General features: G+C 37.3%; 1 protein-coding gene across 2 annotated transcripts in view; it reads left to right on the top strand.

Annotated features, from left to right (window-relative positions):
- Window positions 1-17,300, top strand: part of LOC128611646 (metalloreductase STEAP2) — a 51,974-nt gene that overhangs the window by 12,856 nt on the left and 21,818 nt on the right. Inside the window, exon 6 of one of the 2 annotated variants that reach the window (XM_053631333.1) lies at window positions 6,949-7,901. The exons of the other annotated variant lie outside the window; for it this stretch is intronic. Coding sequence (XP_053487308.1) covers window positions 6,949-7,215 — 267 coding nt within the window. The 3' untranslated portion in view covers window positions 7,216-7,901. Of the gene's footprint in view, window positions 1-6,948; window positions 7,902-17,300 lie in introns of those variants that run through there. 2 annotated transcript variants of the gene reach the window in all.

The raw sequence follows: 17,300 nt of genomic DNA, 5'->3' as shown, positions 1-17,300 counted from the left end.
GCTAAAGAGCTCGCACAGGGCAGAGAAGGGAGCAGTTACCATGGCTACAAATATGCTTCTTGTCACTTCTGAGAGACAGAGAGATATTAGTCTTAATTAATGCTAATGATCAACAAACCAGGCGAAATGATCTGCCTGTTATCCTCTGCCATAGGTTTCTACATCATGGAATAATGACAGAGTAATAAAACTCATGCCATCTCAGCACTGGTTTCATTTATCAAAGGAGATGTACTAAAGCAGACATAAAATTAAGTAGAGTTAATGAAACAGAGAGGGCAACGGGTGGCCAGCATATGCTCATAAACAACATTTCCACTGGGTTTACTTCATAAGACGTGTACCAGCTCTTTCTGAAATGTATCTGATATCAGATGACATTTTTCAACCATATATTGTTACGGTGTGAGGCAAACGCCAAGTAGAAAGCGCTGAATAAGACCCACTTGTCCAAATAGACAATATATCCGGAACCGGAGAGCCGAGGCTCCATGCTCAGCCACGAACCAACTAAAGGGAAAGCAAACGTGAGCGCGATATAGTGCTTATGCGACTCTGCGAGCATACCAGAGCCAACAGCTCGAATACACGGATTTGCCTGAGGAGGCCTTCGTAGCGTTACATGTACTGATTATAAGAATATCAATTGCTTTTTCTCTATAAAATCTGTTCAGTTTAGAAGAATGCAATTAAAGGTCTTAGAGATGCAGTTCTACTTCCTTTGTGAATTCACTTTGTGAATGTGACCTCAGCATAGAAGATCAGAATCACCTTTATTGCCATGTACCATGGGTTTACATACAAGGAATTTGAAAATGTCCCAAATATGTCACATTGTCATCTTTCCTATTCACATCTTGCTAAGGAATAGAGGAGGTGGATTCAAAGAATTATAGAGCATAACACACTCATTCTTTGTTTGTTGCTATAAGCATAATTACACTGCTTGCAAAGAACTCTGTTATTATATCTCAAGATGATGATGATGATGAGGATGATTATAACTCAAATGCTCTTGACCATGAGAGGTGTACTCAGAGCCGTTTCTAGGCATAGGCGAACTAGGTGAGCGCCCCAACACCCCCGCCCCCACCTGACTCACCCACCCACAAGAAAGAGAGAACCAGGGGTGTAACCTGGCCTGGGCATTCAGGCCTGTAGTCCTGAAGATTTTTTCTTTACCCACTCCATGTCACTAGTCACTACGTAACTGAATGTCAAAAGTAAAAGTAATTTTGTATCTTCTTGTATTTTATCTTAAATGAACAAAGGCAAGACCAATCAGACAGGGTTTACTGGAAAATACATGGAAATACTTGTGTCTTATTGGCTGACAGGTCTCAATTCTGCCAAACGCGAGCTCACACAGTCAGTCAGTGTGCTGATATATGCAGATTTTTTTTTTTTTTTTTAAGTAAAAGGGTGGAAACTGAAACACTAACTTCCTCTTACGCTGAGCAGGAAAACAAGGTGTGTAAATGTCTGTATGAGTTCCAAGTTACCTGAAAATGATATGAGCAGAGCATAAGGACAGATAATGTACTTTACATGGCACTGTAGCAGCTAAACCCATACACTGATTGCTTAGTTGTGCCTCCCCTTGGCCAGCGACACCAAACTAGCTTACTCTTGTGTTAGATAGACAAAAACTTTTTGTCTGATCATATCATACGTTGATAGCTAAGTGACCACTGGGGGCAGCAATAGGAATCTTGCCCAGAGCAGCAGAATGGCCAGAAATGGCCCTGGGTGTGCTGTACTTTTTGTGCACACTGGAGCTCAGAGTGAAGGAGCTAGCAGTGGGTAGGAGACAAATGTAACATAATGAAATGCAGAACTCAGAGCAGTTTAGTACAACTCCCTAGCATGCAGACACATATTGTGATACTCTTAGAAAGTGCTTCTCATTCTCTAAGCTTAAGAAATTATCCCACCCTGGTAGACAGCGCATGCACTCAGTGCTGAAATCCTGTTATTGGAGCACTGTGATACACAGAGTAGAGCTGCAACAACTAATCGATAATAATCGTTGTCAATGAATCTCCTTACTGATTAGTAGGATTTTTCTGTTGGCTTTTAGATTATTGCAGAAAGTAAGCTCTGTGACCAACAAAAAGTTTATGATTCTTACACGTTTTGTTCATTAAGTCACTCTTCACAAAGGAAGACAACTTTTATGAATTTTGAACCCTAAATGCAATCGCCAAAAGCTAAAGTTAGGTAAACGAACTACACCATGGTCGCATGACTTCAAAGTCACCACCACTAAGCTTCTATCTCTTTCAGTCTTTATTTAAAAAAACACTACAATTGGAAAATACTATAAATTGATAAATCTACAAGTTGGAAAGTTTGAGTTGGAATAGTATGTCATGAAGCTCCTCACTTGCAGTGTAGATTCACTGATAAACAGTGCTAGCACAAGATCAGTAATGTCTAATTAAAACAGTACAATCAAATTAAACATAAGTAAAAGAATATGCCTAAACGCAATGAGTAACAGAGTTTTTTTTTTTTTAAATATTATTAATTTAGGACTGCAGTTTAATTATCAGTGCTTTTTTGTGCATCCAGATAAATGATGTACAGTATGTATGTATGTATGTATGTATATATAAATAAAAACTGGACGAACATTATTTTAATGTAAAGTTTTAGTCTGAAGTTTATATGTGTAACAATCAGTTTGTGGATTTTATGTTAAATAAACAAAAAAATGCTAGATAATTTTTTAATCCGATTAATCTAGAAAATAACCAACAGATTAATTGATTATGGAAATAATCGTTAGTTGCAGCCGTAAATCAGAGTATAATGCTGAAGTACGGCTCAGCAGCAGCAGTGAATGTGCAGCAGGCTGGCATCAAGACCACCTTACCAAAACTAAAACGGGTTCTTCCACTCGACACATATTATATGACACAAATGCCATACCAATTTATTGGTACTTTTGCCCAAGCATATGACTGAGTTATTTCACAGATTAGTGTATAACAATAACACTTCCAATTCATAATTCACTAAATGTGCCAAGGGATGGATGGATTTATTGAGTATTTTATTCAGTCCCTCCAGGATTTCATGATTTTGCGATCATAGAAATGAATGCAAAAATCAAGAAAACTCTGTAATATTGGGAGGAGTTTGCAATTTTTCAGAATTGCCACAGATTTTCTGCAGATTTGGGCCAAGATGCGTCATGTGATGTCATCACAACATGCATTCAGTCAAAGCCCTTTTCGATTCGTATGCATCAAACATGAGTAAAGCTAAAAGATCTCATTTACCAACAAACATCACTGTGAAAGAGTGCGCAAAACAATTTTGTGCAATTGCAGTTTCGTCAATTGAAGAAATTTCCGCAAAAAAGTTCTGCAAGTTGCATCACAAATTTTGAAAAAGCCGCAGCAAAATCACGCATTTTTGGCCACAACAATAACTTTTTTTTAAAAAAAAAAACCTCAGTGAAATCCTGTACAAATCCTGCTTTGAGACAATGTCCATTGTAAAAAGTGCTATACAAATAAAATTGAATTGAATTTAAATTGAATGCTGACTTACAGTTTCACAATCGACCACCACCATCGTCTAATCCTAGTGGTCTGGAATGTAAGGATGTAAACTTGGGTTGGCTAATTCCCAATGGAACCCTCTACTTATTCCTACAACTAGGCCTACAGTATGGGATACATTTTATTTGGATATCCATTTTATTTACAGTACACTATTTAAGTGCTTAAATACTATTTGTCTTGATTTGTGCAGAGGGCCTTTGCACACTTTTATAGCTGTGGGCACTCAGATACTATTCTGGGCACTTCCTCTCCTGTTTTCCCTCTCCTTTTAAACCCTGCCCATAAATAGAAAAGGAGATATTTTTATCTGACTAGTTGCTTGCATAATCTGTTATGTGAAAAATCAAATTATTGTGGCACAGTATATTTGATTTCATAAGCATATGAGATCTCATATTGTGTGGTGAATATGTTAATGAACATATTCATATCAAGATATTATAACAATATGATAAGGATATCAAGATATTTTGTGTGCTCTTACTCTCATCATTAAAAACTGCAGAACCAAGTGCTTCTAGTGCTGCAGGAAGCTGTCATGCTGGGATGCTTACATGCACAGATTTCAACTGCTCAGTAATTGTGATGCACACTGCTTAATGTCGGCTGGTGCTATAGCTAATTCACTTCTTCAGTACCGGTCCTAGCCTATTTGGTGCCCTAGGAGAGATTCATCCTCAACACCCCATCCCCACCTCTCCCCCCTCATTGTGACTTTTGAATAACAATATAAAAGTCACAATGCAGTATATACTGTAATTTAAACACTGTGCTGTACCTGCATTTATTTCAAGTAATGTGTGTGTTTAGAATTTTACCTTAGTGGCCTTCCTTCCTGCAAAATCATTAATAATGTCATCGTATGAGATTTGACCAGCAGTGTCATGGTTAAGGGCAATCACAGCCAGACCGCTGAGACGCTCCTGTGACATGGTTGAGCTCCTGATGGTTTTTGTCGCTTCATTTTGCATCTCAACTAACAATCTTGATTGCTACTGCCGTTAATACGTCAGCAGAGGTAATTAAATATTTTTTATTAGCATAAAAATTATGCCATGATCATTATTGTCCATAATGCTGTAAAAAAACAAACAAACAAACAAACAAAAAAACCACTAAATCATCATCACCGACACTCACACACGTCACGGTACACTTCTGCTTATTTACATCGGCACTAGGGGGCGCCAACAAACCAATTTGACCAAACAAACTTTTATGAGGTAATAAAAGATATGAGGAATGTTAAATGTGGCTCAGTACGGTTAATCGGATTCGGTGGGGCTGCGGTAGGGCAGCTGTGGGCCGGTGGTGGGGCCTAATGGATTGACCAGCCCTGCACTTCTTGTACCCAGAGTTCATTTAACCAAATGTGTCTCAGAAAAACTTTCTCTCTCACGCTCTTTCTCTCACTCTTGCTTGTTGAAGTGTGGGCGATGCAGTGCCATTCTTGACTGTTCTCCTTCTCTATCACTTGCTCTGCTATAATAAAATTTTTACCACCAGCCTACACACAAGGAGTGGGATAGTCCCTGTCACCTCTTCTGGTGGATCGCTAAATCCTCAGAGCTCCGCTTTCTATGTCTGTCTACACATTTTCTTTTCCTAGCACAGTTTAGCAATGCATTGCCCACTCCTCTCACATCAGAAAATTGAGGGGAGCAAAATGTACTGTAGATTTCTGTTGATTTATATTACCATGACCTGGGATTCTCGTGAGATATGTAATGAAATGTACGTTTATAATAACCACTGTTATCCAGATGTAGTCACCATTCATTAGCTTTTAGTTCATTTTAGGATTTGGTTTGTAGGGGTACCGTGTAGAAATTTAACTCCAGTGGTTATAAGGTAAACTACAAAAACCTTGAAATTATTTGTTTACTTCTTGACCATCCATACAGCTGCTGGAGTTCATCCATGTTATTTAGGTAAAGTTAGTTGTTTATTGTATCATTCTAATTGCTTTGTTATGACAAAGAGAATATGCATAATAGTGACACACCAGATAATTTGTTGCTGTGGTTATGTACCCAAACAGTTCACCTGTTTCTAACATTGATGACTGCATTATCTGTTCAGAAATGTATCTGCTTCATTGTTCAATTTCTTGGTCATCAAGTTTCTCCATCTTGGAAAAAGCAACTCGCAAATTAGCTCTTGCTTTGCTTTGCATGTTGGTGTGGGTGTGTGGGTGTGGCAGTGTAGGTGTGTGGGTGTGTGTGTGGGTGCGGCTGTGTAGGTGTGCAGACATTGCAGCAGATTGTGTTTTTGTCTTTTACAGCAATATTGTCTGGTGATGCTGGGCATTTAGCACTGAATTCCACCATGTTGTTGTTTCCCAGCAGCAAAGATGGCGGAAGAGTAGGGGTGTAATGATACACTCTGGTCACAATTCGATTAGATTCACAATACTGGCATCATGATTCCAGTCGATTCAATTCGATTCTCAGAATATTTAGAAAAAAAATTGAATGACTGAAAAAAGAAGAATGCTTTTTTTATTTCTGGAACAAACAAACAAACAAATAGATAAATCAATAAATAAATTCCTGCAAAAATTTAATTGAATATACACAGTCTTTGATCTGGGGGAAATGAGCTCTGTAGCAGCATCTGAGGCTTTATTTTAACTTGAAATAGAGCTCCAAGTCGGCTAAAATAATAGTATTCTGTGACGTCTTTTTTGGGCACCATAGATCACAGTGGCGAGGGGATGGCGTCATTTGAAAGCTAGTGAAGAGCTCTTTTCAGCTGTTCTAATTTGATTGTGTAACCATATAATGTATAATGCATGTCAGTCATTGTGTTCCAAAGCTATCTACCTGCAGGCTGTCTGTATAGTTTAACTTGGCTTAGACAGATTAGGATCTCTGGTTTTCAAACAGTGCAACTGCATTAGATGCATAATTAATAGAATGCTGATTCCAATACTGAGTGTGTAAATGTGTGTGTGATTGTGCCTTGCAATGGGTTGGCACTCTGTCCAGGGTGTCCCCTGCCTTGTGCCCCGAGTTCCCTGGGATAGGCTCCAGGCTCCCCAGCGACCCTGTGTAAGATAAGCGGTACAGAAAATGGATCGAAGGATTCCCATGATGCACATTGTCAAATTTGCATTGCAATGCATCATGACACAATGCATCGTTACACCCCTAGGGAAGAGTAAAGGGTGCTTGGGAGCTTTTCTATAACATGACTGACAGGAGGAATCCAGCATGGACCTATGTTATTTGAAAGTGCTTTTAGGTATCATATTTTCACTATTCATCAAGTGGCAGTTTCACAGAACTGTAACAAAGTATCATTCCTTCAGTCACTTCTGTTCTGTTTGTGCAGGTCTCAATGCACTTGTGGTCATTCTGCTTTGTCCTAGATACAACGGATAGAAAATTGCCCTGCTAGCGTACAGATCCATCTTCATCACGGACGGCATCAGGAAGCCAGAATCCAAATCCTGAAGTATTGCCAATACAACCAATCAGAGCATGTCAGGCCCTCAGGCTACAGTGGGAGGAAGGAGCAGAGGTTGGATGCATGGCAGACAGAGAAAAAGAGAACCTCTAAGCAGGCTATTGTGAAAATTGTAGTGTGTCTGAGAGTAACATTAAAGTGTCTAAATAAATGGATAAGAAGTAGGTAGAGAAATCTTTAATTAATGACCTGCTTTTGAATGAAAACAGCTCATTCATTGAAGATTAGAAGCTTTTTAATGAACTGTAAGTGAGAGAAGGGAAGAAGAGGGGAAGGAGACATTCCGGTGACACTACAGTCGTAGGAGGATGCAGCTGCAATGCAGCCTGTTGATTACTGAGTGAGTCTGTGTGGTCAGCCAGTTCCTGTAATTAAAAAATTGATTAAGATTAAGAAAAAAAATGGATTCTTATTCATTTCCTGTCAAGCTTATGTCCCTTTTATATGTAACTTTATTGCAATGTGGTGACTGTGCTGCTATGGGTCATGTGATAGTTGTTAGAGAACTCTGCGATGCTCTGCACTGTCCAAATAGTAAGCTCTAATAATTATTGTTACCCAATTGGTAAAGATGGGTTAAAAAAAAAAAAAAAAGGTTATGAAAAATTTCCTTGTGTTTATTCTAAATAAAATAAAAATCCTAAAAATGTTTTTAACAAAACCACATGTATTACAATTATTGGCACCCCTGCTTTTAGTAGTGTGCAACAAAAAAGAATTTGTGACCACCTCAGTACAGAATTTCCCCTAATCCTCCAGGGTCCTAGGTTCTCTCTTGTGAACTTTTTTCAGAAGCTTTCATAACCTTTCTTTACCAAGCATTTAAATACCAAGGGTGTCAATAATTCTGGAGGTGGCTGTACAACTTCCCACCTTAAATGGCTTATAATCTGCCAATCTCTCATATTCAATCTTGTATCTAACTGAGGTTAATGCAGCTAAGGATAAAATGAGGAAAAAGCCTATGCACTCATATTTACAGATATGTGTTATTTAGCTGCTTTATTATTATTATTATTATTATTATTATTATTATTATTATTATTATTATTGCCCGTTTGTATATTTCAAGCTTTAACTAATTGCTTCATACAAATGCTCATAAAAATAAAAGAATAAGCAGACATGCAGTATTTGACCTGCATCTATAAATATTTTCAGCTTGTTATGCATGGCTTAGATGCTCTCTAATGTAAACACATCCTTGCAGTTTATAGCATATTGTGGTTGATATGTGGCAACAAAGACACAGGGCTTCTTACATAGCAGATAGTTGGTTTAATCTGATATATAGTGTACATTCAGTGGAGCCAGCATCCAGGGCTGTTGTGTCTCGAGGAAAATACAACATGTGTTTTTATTAGAACATAAGAGGTTGAGGGTGGAGAAATGCTTACATGTGATGTATTGGAGCCTGTGGTAAAATGCTCTATCAAACCACACACTGTTGTTCCAGTTCATTTGTCAATCTGAAAGCTGGGAGGATAATGCATGAGAGATGTGTGGAAGGCAATGAAACCAGCTGCTTTTGAATGTATTAGATGAATTATTAATTTCACACAAAGTGATGTGCAGGTTTGAAATAGATGATCTTATGACTGTTTACCTACTGTATTTGTACAAGAGCGAGAGAGAGAGAGAGAGAGAGAGAGAGAATAAGTAGTACACTGAACAACAGTGGGAATTAATTTTATATAAATACAACTGTGGAAATTTTAAATCCTTATTTGTTCATTTGATTAACTGTAATAATTTAAGTGTTTTATTTCATTTTTCACACTCAAGGCACACCATGAACACAAATCAAATGCAAATAGTACAATTAAAAGGGTGAAATTAATTTTGATAATATAATAACCTTTATAATAACCATTATTCCTTTCCAGAGGTGGGTAGATTAAGCAAAAACTGTACTCAACAGTACTGTACTGTACTCTAAAAGTATTGTTACTTTATATTAATGACTCAAGTAGAAGTAAAAGTACTCATCAAAATAACGACTTGAGTATGAGTAAAAAAAAAAGAATCTCATAAAATTACATGAGAAAAGTACTGAGAAAAGTACTTCATATAATGATTTATTACGATTTACTATGATGCATTACATCAGAATATCAGTTATGCCCTAAATAAAAATTTTAAGTGCTTGTTTAAAAAAACACAACATAAAATCTGCTCATTCAAGTACTAAATCAAATTCCAAATAAAGAAAAAAAAAAAAATTTAAAAACATAGCTGCAAGCAGCAATTATCAGGGTTCAAGCCGCTTAGGGCCCATAAAGATGTTGAAAGATATTATTTAATATTGTGTAATCCTTTAAGCACCTAAATCAAAGAAAAACCAAGACCATTTTAAGAAATATTGGCCTTCATTAAGCTTGTCTAATAGCTGCTGAACATTTCTCGACCAATGGCGGCCATGTTTTTCACAATTGTTCTCGTATATGCTGACTGGACCTTGGACAAGGACAATTATTGCAAGATTTATTAATTTAAATCTATTGGACCAATGGTTCCACATTTACTGCCAATTTCATATTTTGTTCTGTTATAGCACCACCAACTGGTCACAATCAGCATTTTTTTTTTTTTTAGAATTGTCCTTAGATTGAGCCTATATGTAAATATCCCAAGTTTGTTTAAAATATCTCATTCTGTTCAAGAGTTATAGCCATTTAAGTAAAAGTGGCCACGCCCACTTCAAACTTTTTGAATTGCCCTTATGAGGGTAAATCAAAACTTCAACTTTTTTTTTAAATTATTGATCTAAGTAAGTAGTCCAAATAATTATTCTGCTATAGGATTATTACAGTTGAGCAAAAAACCTAGGACTACTTTGCAATACTAGGTTTCTGAAATAATCTCAAATATTTAACAAACGATTTGATTAACAGCAGTGGTCCTAGAGGCAAAGTTGTTCAGAATCTGAATGTATGATACAAAGAATATGAAAATATCTGAAACAATGAATGATATTCAATCATTTACACACCATTTATACAGCTATTTTCAAGGTTTTTATTATATTTTTTTTTACTATTATAGCGCCACCGAGTGGCCACACGCCTCCATTTTTGACAAGTTCCCTCAGACTGAAACCCTACATAAGTTTACCAAGTTTGGTGAAAATGTCTCATTCCATTCAAGAGTTATAGCCATTTAAGTAAAAGTGGTCATGCCCATTTCAAACCTTTTGATGTGAATTTGTGAAAACTTAACAGTTCTGGTCTTTATTTATGTTTGTTCATTTGTGCATAGCTGACTCTCAACATTATTACATTCAAGTCGGCATCTTTTCGCAGGGAATAGAACACCTGCATGACTAAAGTGTCTCACATGCTGCAGATGCTGGGAAAAATCCTCCCTCATTCATAGATAACTAATGTCAGCTAGCTCGGCAGTGTGCCCAATAGTAGCTTTATAAGCTACTATTACATGGTTTGTTTGGGGTTTTTTTAGGTTGGATCTGGAGTCTTAGAATGCTGAAATTTCCATTGTTTTCAGCTGACCAAGCAAGAAGCGCATGATGTCACTATTATTCTTAGTAGACTGGAAGAAGAATAGTGTCTGAAGATGAGGCCAGGGACGTAGGGGTACTGCTGCATCTGCCTCAGGAGCCATTTCTTCAGCCGTCTTGTGAAAAGGAGTCGTGGAGTCTCAACGGTGGAGGGGTGTGATTACTTTAAAACGGTGAGCCAATAGACATATAAACGTGCATCAAAGCAGTCAGCGTTGTAGAAACTGTGTGTGTGTGAATTAAATAGAATTAAATAAAAGTAGCTAGAAGTGTGTAGTCACAAGTATGAAGTATTATGCATTAAACCTACTCCTATAAGTACAATTTATTGGAAAAACAATACTTAAGTACATGTAACATGTTACTACCCACCTCTGTTCCTATGCAACCTGTTAGTTTCTATGTAGAACCCTACAACTGAGTATTTCCCTCTCAGAAATAGTTATAAACTAGAATTATTTAGGAGTATATGGACCCTTAATATACAAATAAAATGTTTTCTAAGAGTGTAAACACTACACTGTCTATCAAACATGCTCAATATACAGGGTGAATACAGGGGTCCCGAAATTCTCCATACATAGAGAAAATGATAACTTTTTTAGCAAAAATTGTTCATGATATATATATATATATATATATATATATATATATATATATATATATATATGTTTCAGATAGCCTTTAAGAATGCCTTTGACAAAAGAAGAATGTATTGAAATCACTCTCATGGCTGGATCAGGAAGCTGACACAAGGTTGTGCTGGAAATTCAATTACATGCATAACACCAGATGTGTTAACATAAGTTCATCATGAGTGAGAGAGACGACTCCATGTGTGTTTACAATGAAATGGCAAACAATCATGTTGAGGATGTTTTGTAAATAAATTTACATTTTGCTAAAAACTGTTCATTTCCCCCATATATGGAGACTTCTGGGACACCCTGTACTATGCACAAGTTTCAATCTACACTAGAATAATTTCAGCATCTGCAGTACTCAGTGCGTGGTTTATTTGTGGAGTGTGCATTTGTGCACTACAGAAGGAAATGATTCATACAAGCAATGCAATCATTTTTCATGGGAAAAGTAAAATGCACACTTACTCTTTCTGATGAAGTGTCCTCAGTTAGTGTTGTGACCAGACTGTAAGTCTTCATTCCATATCCATAGTTTACAGGATTTTCAGATGAAATTCTACCTGACTTTTGGCTGTAACTCTGCTACTTCATTTGCTACAAAGCTACAAAAATACTGAGAAATAATTCAAGTTTCTTCATATTCATAGTCACAAGAACCAAAGCTCAGTAACCTAATTATGTATATTTTATAGCTCTAATTGATGTGTACTATCATTTATAAACCATTGAATCTTAAGTTAACTCAAGAAGGATAGAAATAGCTTTTAACATGTCTACAAGAAATCATTTTCAAGAATAACTATTTTTACGATAAATTAAATAAGGAACTGATTTACCTGATAATTATCAAGTAATAAATGTAATGTCCAAAAGATTGAGCGTTGCATTTTCAATTCCCAATATATCTTATATCAAGAGAGAGCAATGGAGTAGAGGTCACTGCCCCCAGTAGCATGAGGCACATTCATATCATTTACTGGAATTTACTATGAGTCACGATCATCTTGTTTAGTGTTACCTACTACATATCACATTCATTTCACTGACTGTTATGTGACACATTCATCTAATTTACTTCTACTTACTGTTCTACATATCACTGTAGGGTATGTATGTAGGTAAATTATTTCTTTAAAATAAAATATTAGAAATTATTATTATTTTCATAATAATAATTCCATTAAACAAGGCACTAGTCAAATGGACAAAATAATTTCAATGTGAGATATGACTTAATGATGGTTGCATCACAAAGAGAAGAAATAGTAATAATTTGCATGTTATATGAAGCATTTGAATTCATCATTTGTTTACACATACATCTCCTTTACTGTTACATACTATGTGTAACATTCATTTTGTTTACTGTTACCTACTACATGTCACTTTCATCTTTGTTCCGTTACCCTCCTCTGCGTGATGTTCCTCTTGTTTACTGTTACCTACTACATATAACATTCATCTTGTTTACCGTTACCTACTACATGTAACATTCATCTTGTTTACTGTTACCTACTATGTGTCATATTCATGTCGTTTACTGTTACCTATTACACAGCAGTTTCAACTCTCTTCCCATTATCCCCCTCTGTGTCATGTTCATTTCACTTACTGTTACATACTACAGGGAAGGACTAAGTCCTTTAGAAATCAATACATTTTACAATGTTGTGTAGTATGTTAATACAACCCCAATTCTGAAAAAGTTGGGACAGCATGGAAAATGCTAATAAAAACAAAGAGAAATGATTTGTAAATATACTTTGACTTGTATTTAAACAAACAAACAAAAAAAACAACGTATAAAGACAAGGTATTTTATGTTTTACCTAATCAACTGCATAGTTTTTTGAAGATAAATGTTTATTTTGAAATTGATGCATGCAACACAAACCAAAAAAGTTGGGACAGGGACAATTTAGGACTAATAGCGATGTGACAAGTTGAAATAAGAAGGTGATGTGAAACAGGTGAGGCAATCGTCTAATCATAGTATATAAGGAGTCTCCAAAAAAGGCCTAGTCCTTCAAGAGCAAGGATGGGTCAAGGCTGGGCAATCTGCCAACAAATGCGTCAGCAAATAATCCAACACTTTGAGAACAACAATCCCAAAAGACTAATCAGTAGGGTTTTGGGCATTTCATTTTCTACAGTGCACAATATACAGTGAGGGAAAAAAGTATTTGATCCCCTGCTGATTTTGTATGTTTACCCACTGACAAAGAAATGATCAGTCTATAACTTTAATGGTAGATTTATTTGAACAGTGAGAGACAGAATAACAACAAAAAAATCCAGAAAAACGCACATCAAAAATGTTATAAATTGATTTGCATTTTAATGAGGGAAATAAGTATTTGACCCCTCTGCAAAACATGACTTAGTACTTGGTTTAAAAACCCTTGTTGGCAATCACAGAGGTCAGACGTTTCTTGTAGTTGGCCACCAGGCTTGCACACATCTCAGGAGGGATTTTGTCCCACTCCTCTTTGCAGATCTTCTCCAAATCATTAAGGTTTCGAGGCTGACGTTTGGCAACTCGAACCTTCAGCTCCCTCCACAGATTTTCTATGGGATTAAGGTCTGGAGACTGGCTAGGCCACTCCAGGACCTTAATGTGCTTCTTCTTGAGCCACTCCTTTGTTGCCTTGGCCATGTGTTTTGGGTCATTGTCATGCTGGAATATCCATCCACGACCCATTTTCAATGCCCTGTCTGAGGGAAGGAGGTTTTCACCCAAGATTTGACGGTACATGGCCCCGTCCATCGTCCCTTTGATGCGGTGAAGTTGTCCTGTCCCCTTAGCAGAAAAAAAACCCCAAAGCATAATGTTTCCACCTCCATGTTTGACGGTGGGGATGGTGTTCCAGGGGTCATAGGCAGCATTCCTCCTCCTCCAAACACGGCGAGTTGAGTTGATGCCAAAGAGCTCCATTTTGGTCTCATCTGACCTCAACGCTTTCACCCAGTTGTCCTCAGAATCATTCAGATGTTCATTGGCAAACTTTAGACAGGCATGTATATGTGTTTTCTTGAGCAGCGGACCTTGCGCGCGCTGCAGGATTTCAGTCCTTCACGGCGTAGTGTGTTACCAATTGTTTTCTTGGTGACTATGGTCCCAGCTGCCTTGAGATCATTGACAAGATCCTCCCGTGTAGTTCTGGGCTGATTCCTCACTGTTCTCATGATCATTGAAACTCCACGAGGTGAGATCTTGCATGGAGCCCCAGGCCGAGGGAGATTGACAGTTCTTTTGTGCTTCTTCCATTTGCGAATAATCGCACCAACTGTTGTCCCCTTCTCACCAGTATGCTTGGCAATGGTCTTGTAGCCCATTCCAGACTTGTGTAGGTCTACAGTCTTGTCCCTGACATCCTTGGAGAGCTCTTTGGTCTTGGCCATGGTGGAGAGTTTGGAATATGACTGATTGATTGCTTCTGTGGACAGGTGTCTTTTATACAGGTAACAAACTGATATTAGGAGCACTCCTTTTAAGAGTGTGCTCCTAATCTCAGCTCGTTACCTGTATAAAAGACACCTGGGAGCCAGAAATCTTTCTGATTGAGAGGGGGTCAAATACTTTTTTCCCTCATTAAAATGCAAATTAATTTATAAAATTTTTGACATGCGTTTTTCTGGATTTTTTTGTTGTTATTCTGTCTCTCACTGTTCAAATACAACTACCATTAAAATTATAGCCTGATCATTTCTTTGTCAGTGGGCAAACGTACAAAATCAGCAGGGGATCAAATACTTTTTTCCCTCACTGTAATTAAAAGATTCAAGGAATCCGGTCAGATGCATAAAGGTCAAGGCCAAAAACCACTTCTAAATGCGCGTGATCTCCGATCCTTCAGATGTTACAGTCTTAAAAACCGTCATGTGTCTGTAATGGATATCCTGACATGGGCTTCGGAATACTTTGGTAAACCTTTGTCAGTCAACACCATTCGCCACTGCATCCACAGATGCATGTTAAAGCTTTATTATGCAAAGCCGAAGCCATACATCAACACTGTCCAGAAGCGCCGCCGACTTGTTTGGGCTCGGTCTCATCTGAGATGGACAGTAGCACAGTGGAATCGTGTTTTATGGTCCAACGAGTCAACATTTCAATAGTTTTTGGACAAAACAGCCATCGTGTTGGAATGAGTGTATATTTTCAAAATTAAATGAATGTATTTTCAATATAGTACAGGGTGAATTGAATTTTCAAATGACTCTTGTTTGTTTGTTTTGCATTTTCCATAATGTCCCAACTTTTTCAGAATTGGGGTTGTGTTATTTTTTTGTTACCTCTGATGTTCTAAAGTATGTTTTGTCTGAATATGTCTTTTAGGAGTGGACAGCAGACATTAAGGCAAACTTTTGACATGAATTAACCCAGAGAGAGAGAGAGAGAGAAAGAGAGAGAGAGAGAGAGAGAGAGAGATTGAGAGGCAGATAGAGGGACTTAGCAGGAGTTATTTTTCCCTCCTACTCTGCTGTTAAACCAGCTTTGATCAGATAGGATCAGGATCAGTTCCACATTTTCAGCTAGGATGTCTGCTCCAGAGCACTAGAGGTCTGTTCCAGCTAACTATTTCCACCACAGGCTGAGTAATCAACATGCTCTTACAGAATATTGATCCCCACCATCCCTGTATCCCACCTGCTGCACTATTGACTACTGCTGCACTTATAATTGGTGGCTGAGGAAGGCGATCTAAAGGCCCAGGCAACTGAGAGAAATTCTCAAACAAATGGCAACTAGGACTAGCTGCAAGTCCATATACAATACGTATCTGATTCATGTCCCTGGACATTTTTACTCAGCTGCAATAAATATTCATAGCCAGACAATAGCAAGTGTCCTTCCTGCAATAAAAACTCTGACAGGCATATACAGTACATGTGTGTGTTAAAACAGCAGCAAGGTCTGTGGATTTATAAACCTCTGCTTAGGCTGCTTTCAGCCTGACTAAAGTAAGATTCAATGCTCTATAGTGTGACTGAGATCTAAAATCTCTTTAGTTTGGGCCAACATGAAGGTCAAAATATTTAGACAGTGAACTGTACATTTCAGGGTTGCATAGTTGAACAGGCCACAGACATAAATAAGTTTCTAGTAGAACTATTGGTAAAGCTTTTTATTTATTTATTTATTTATTTTTAAGACAAAATAATGTGTCTAACAGGGGTTCTTTAAGAACTTTGCTTTTTCAGTATCACAAAATGAGAGAAGTAGTATAGCAATGCTGCCACCTCACCAAACACAGCCATCACTCATTTATTTATTTATTTATTTATTTATTTATTTATTTATTTATCCACATGTCTCCTTTGTCTTAAAATTATTTATAATGTCATTACTGCAATCATTTGCATTATGCAGAGGAAAATAGCTCCAGTTCTTTATCTACCATTTACCTAATAATATTAAACATTAGGCAGGAACTCAGTACACTCAGATAAATAATATGATGGTTACATGTGAGTGTAACATGGCAATAAGGTGCATCTGCTTTAGTGCAAATATGGTGAATCCTGACACTAGTTTGTACTCTGTGTCTTTGACTGCAAAGTTTTAAAAAGATAATGACTGTCCCTCTGGGATTAGCACCGCAGTGTTATACTTTAATAACATGCATACAGTGTGTAGCACAGGACTACACACTGAATAATTGCACAGTTTATAGCTTCTCCTGCTGTAAGTACATCTCATTAAACTCATTAAGTACTTGACAATCAGCTGGTGAGGCACATTAAGTGTGCTTGCTTAAAACAGTAATACACTCCTCCCCGGAACTGAAGATCAATTGTAGATAGACGTGTTAACAATCTTAAAAAAATAAAATAGGATGATAGTCTTTATTATCATTGTACATGTACATGTTTAAAGCACTATGATTTTTTTTTCACATATCTCAGATTGAAACATAGCAGATCACAGGATCAGCCATGGCTTGCCTCCTCTGGTCCAGATCGGGGCCCAACAGTGGTAGCTCAGTGCTTAGACTCTTATTTTAACAACCATGGACGTTTTATCCACATATTTTAATTTCTTTAACACTAATGGTGATGAATGGTGATCTAAGAAATTGCAACTCCCAA

The sequence above is a fragment of the Ictalurus furcatus genome, chromosome 1, assembly GCF_023375685.1.
Source record: "Ictalurus furcatus strain D&B chromosome 1, Billie_1.0, whole genome shotgun sequence".
Lineage (NCBI taxonomy): Eukaryota > Metazoa > Chordata > Actinopteri > Siluriformes > Ictaluridae > Ictalurus > Ictalurus furcatus.
The sequence above is the reverse complement of the archived record's forward strand: the minus strand, read 5'-3'. Positions and strand labels throughout refer to the sequence as shown.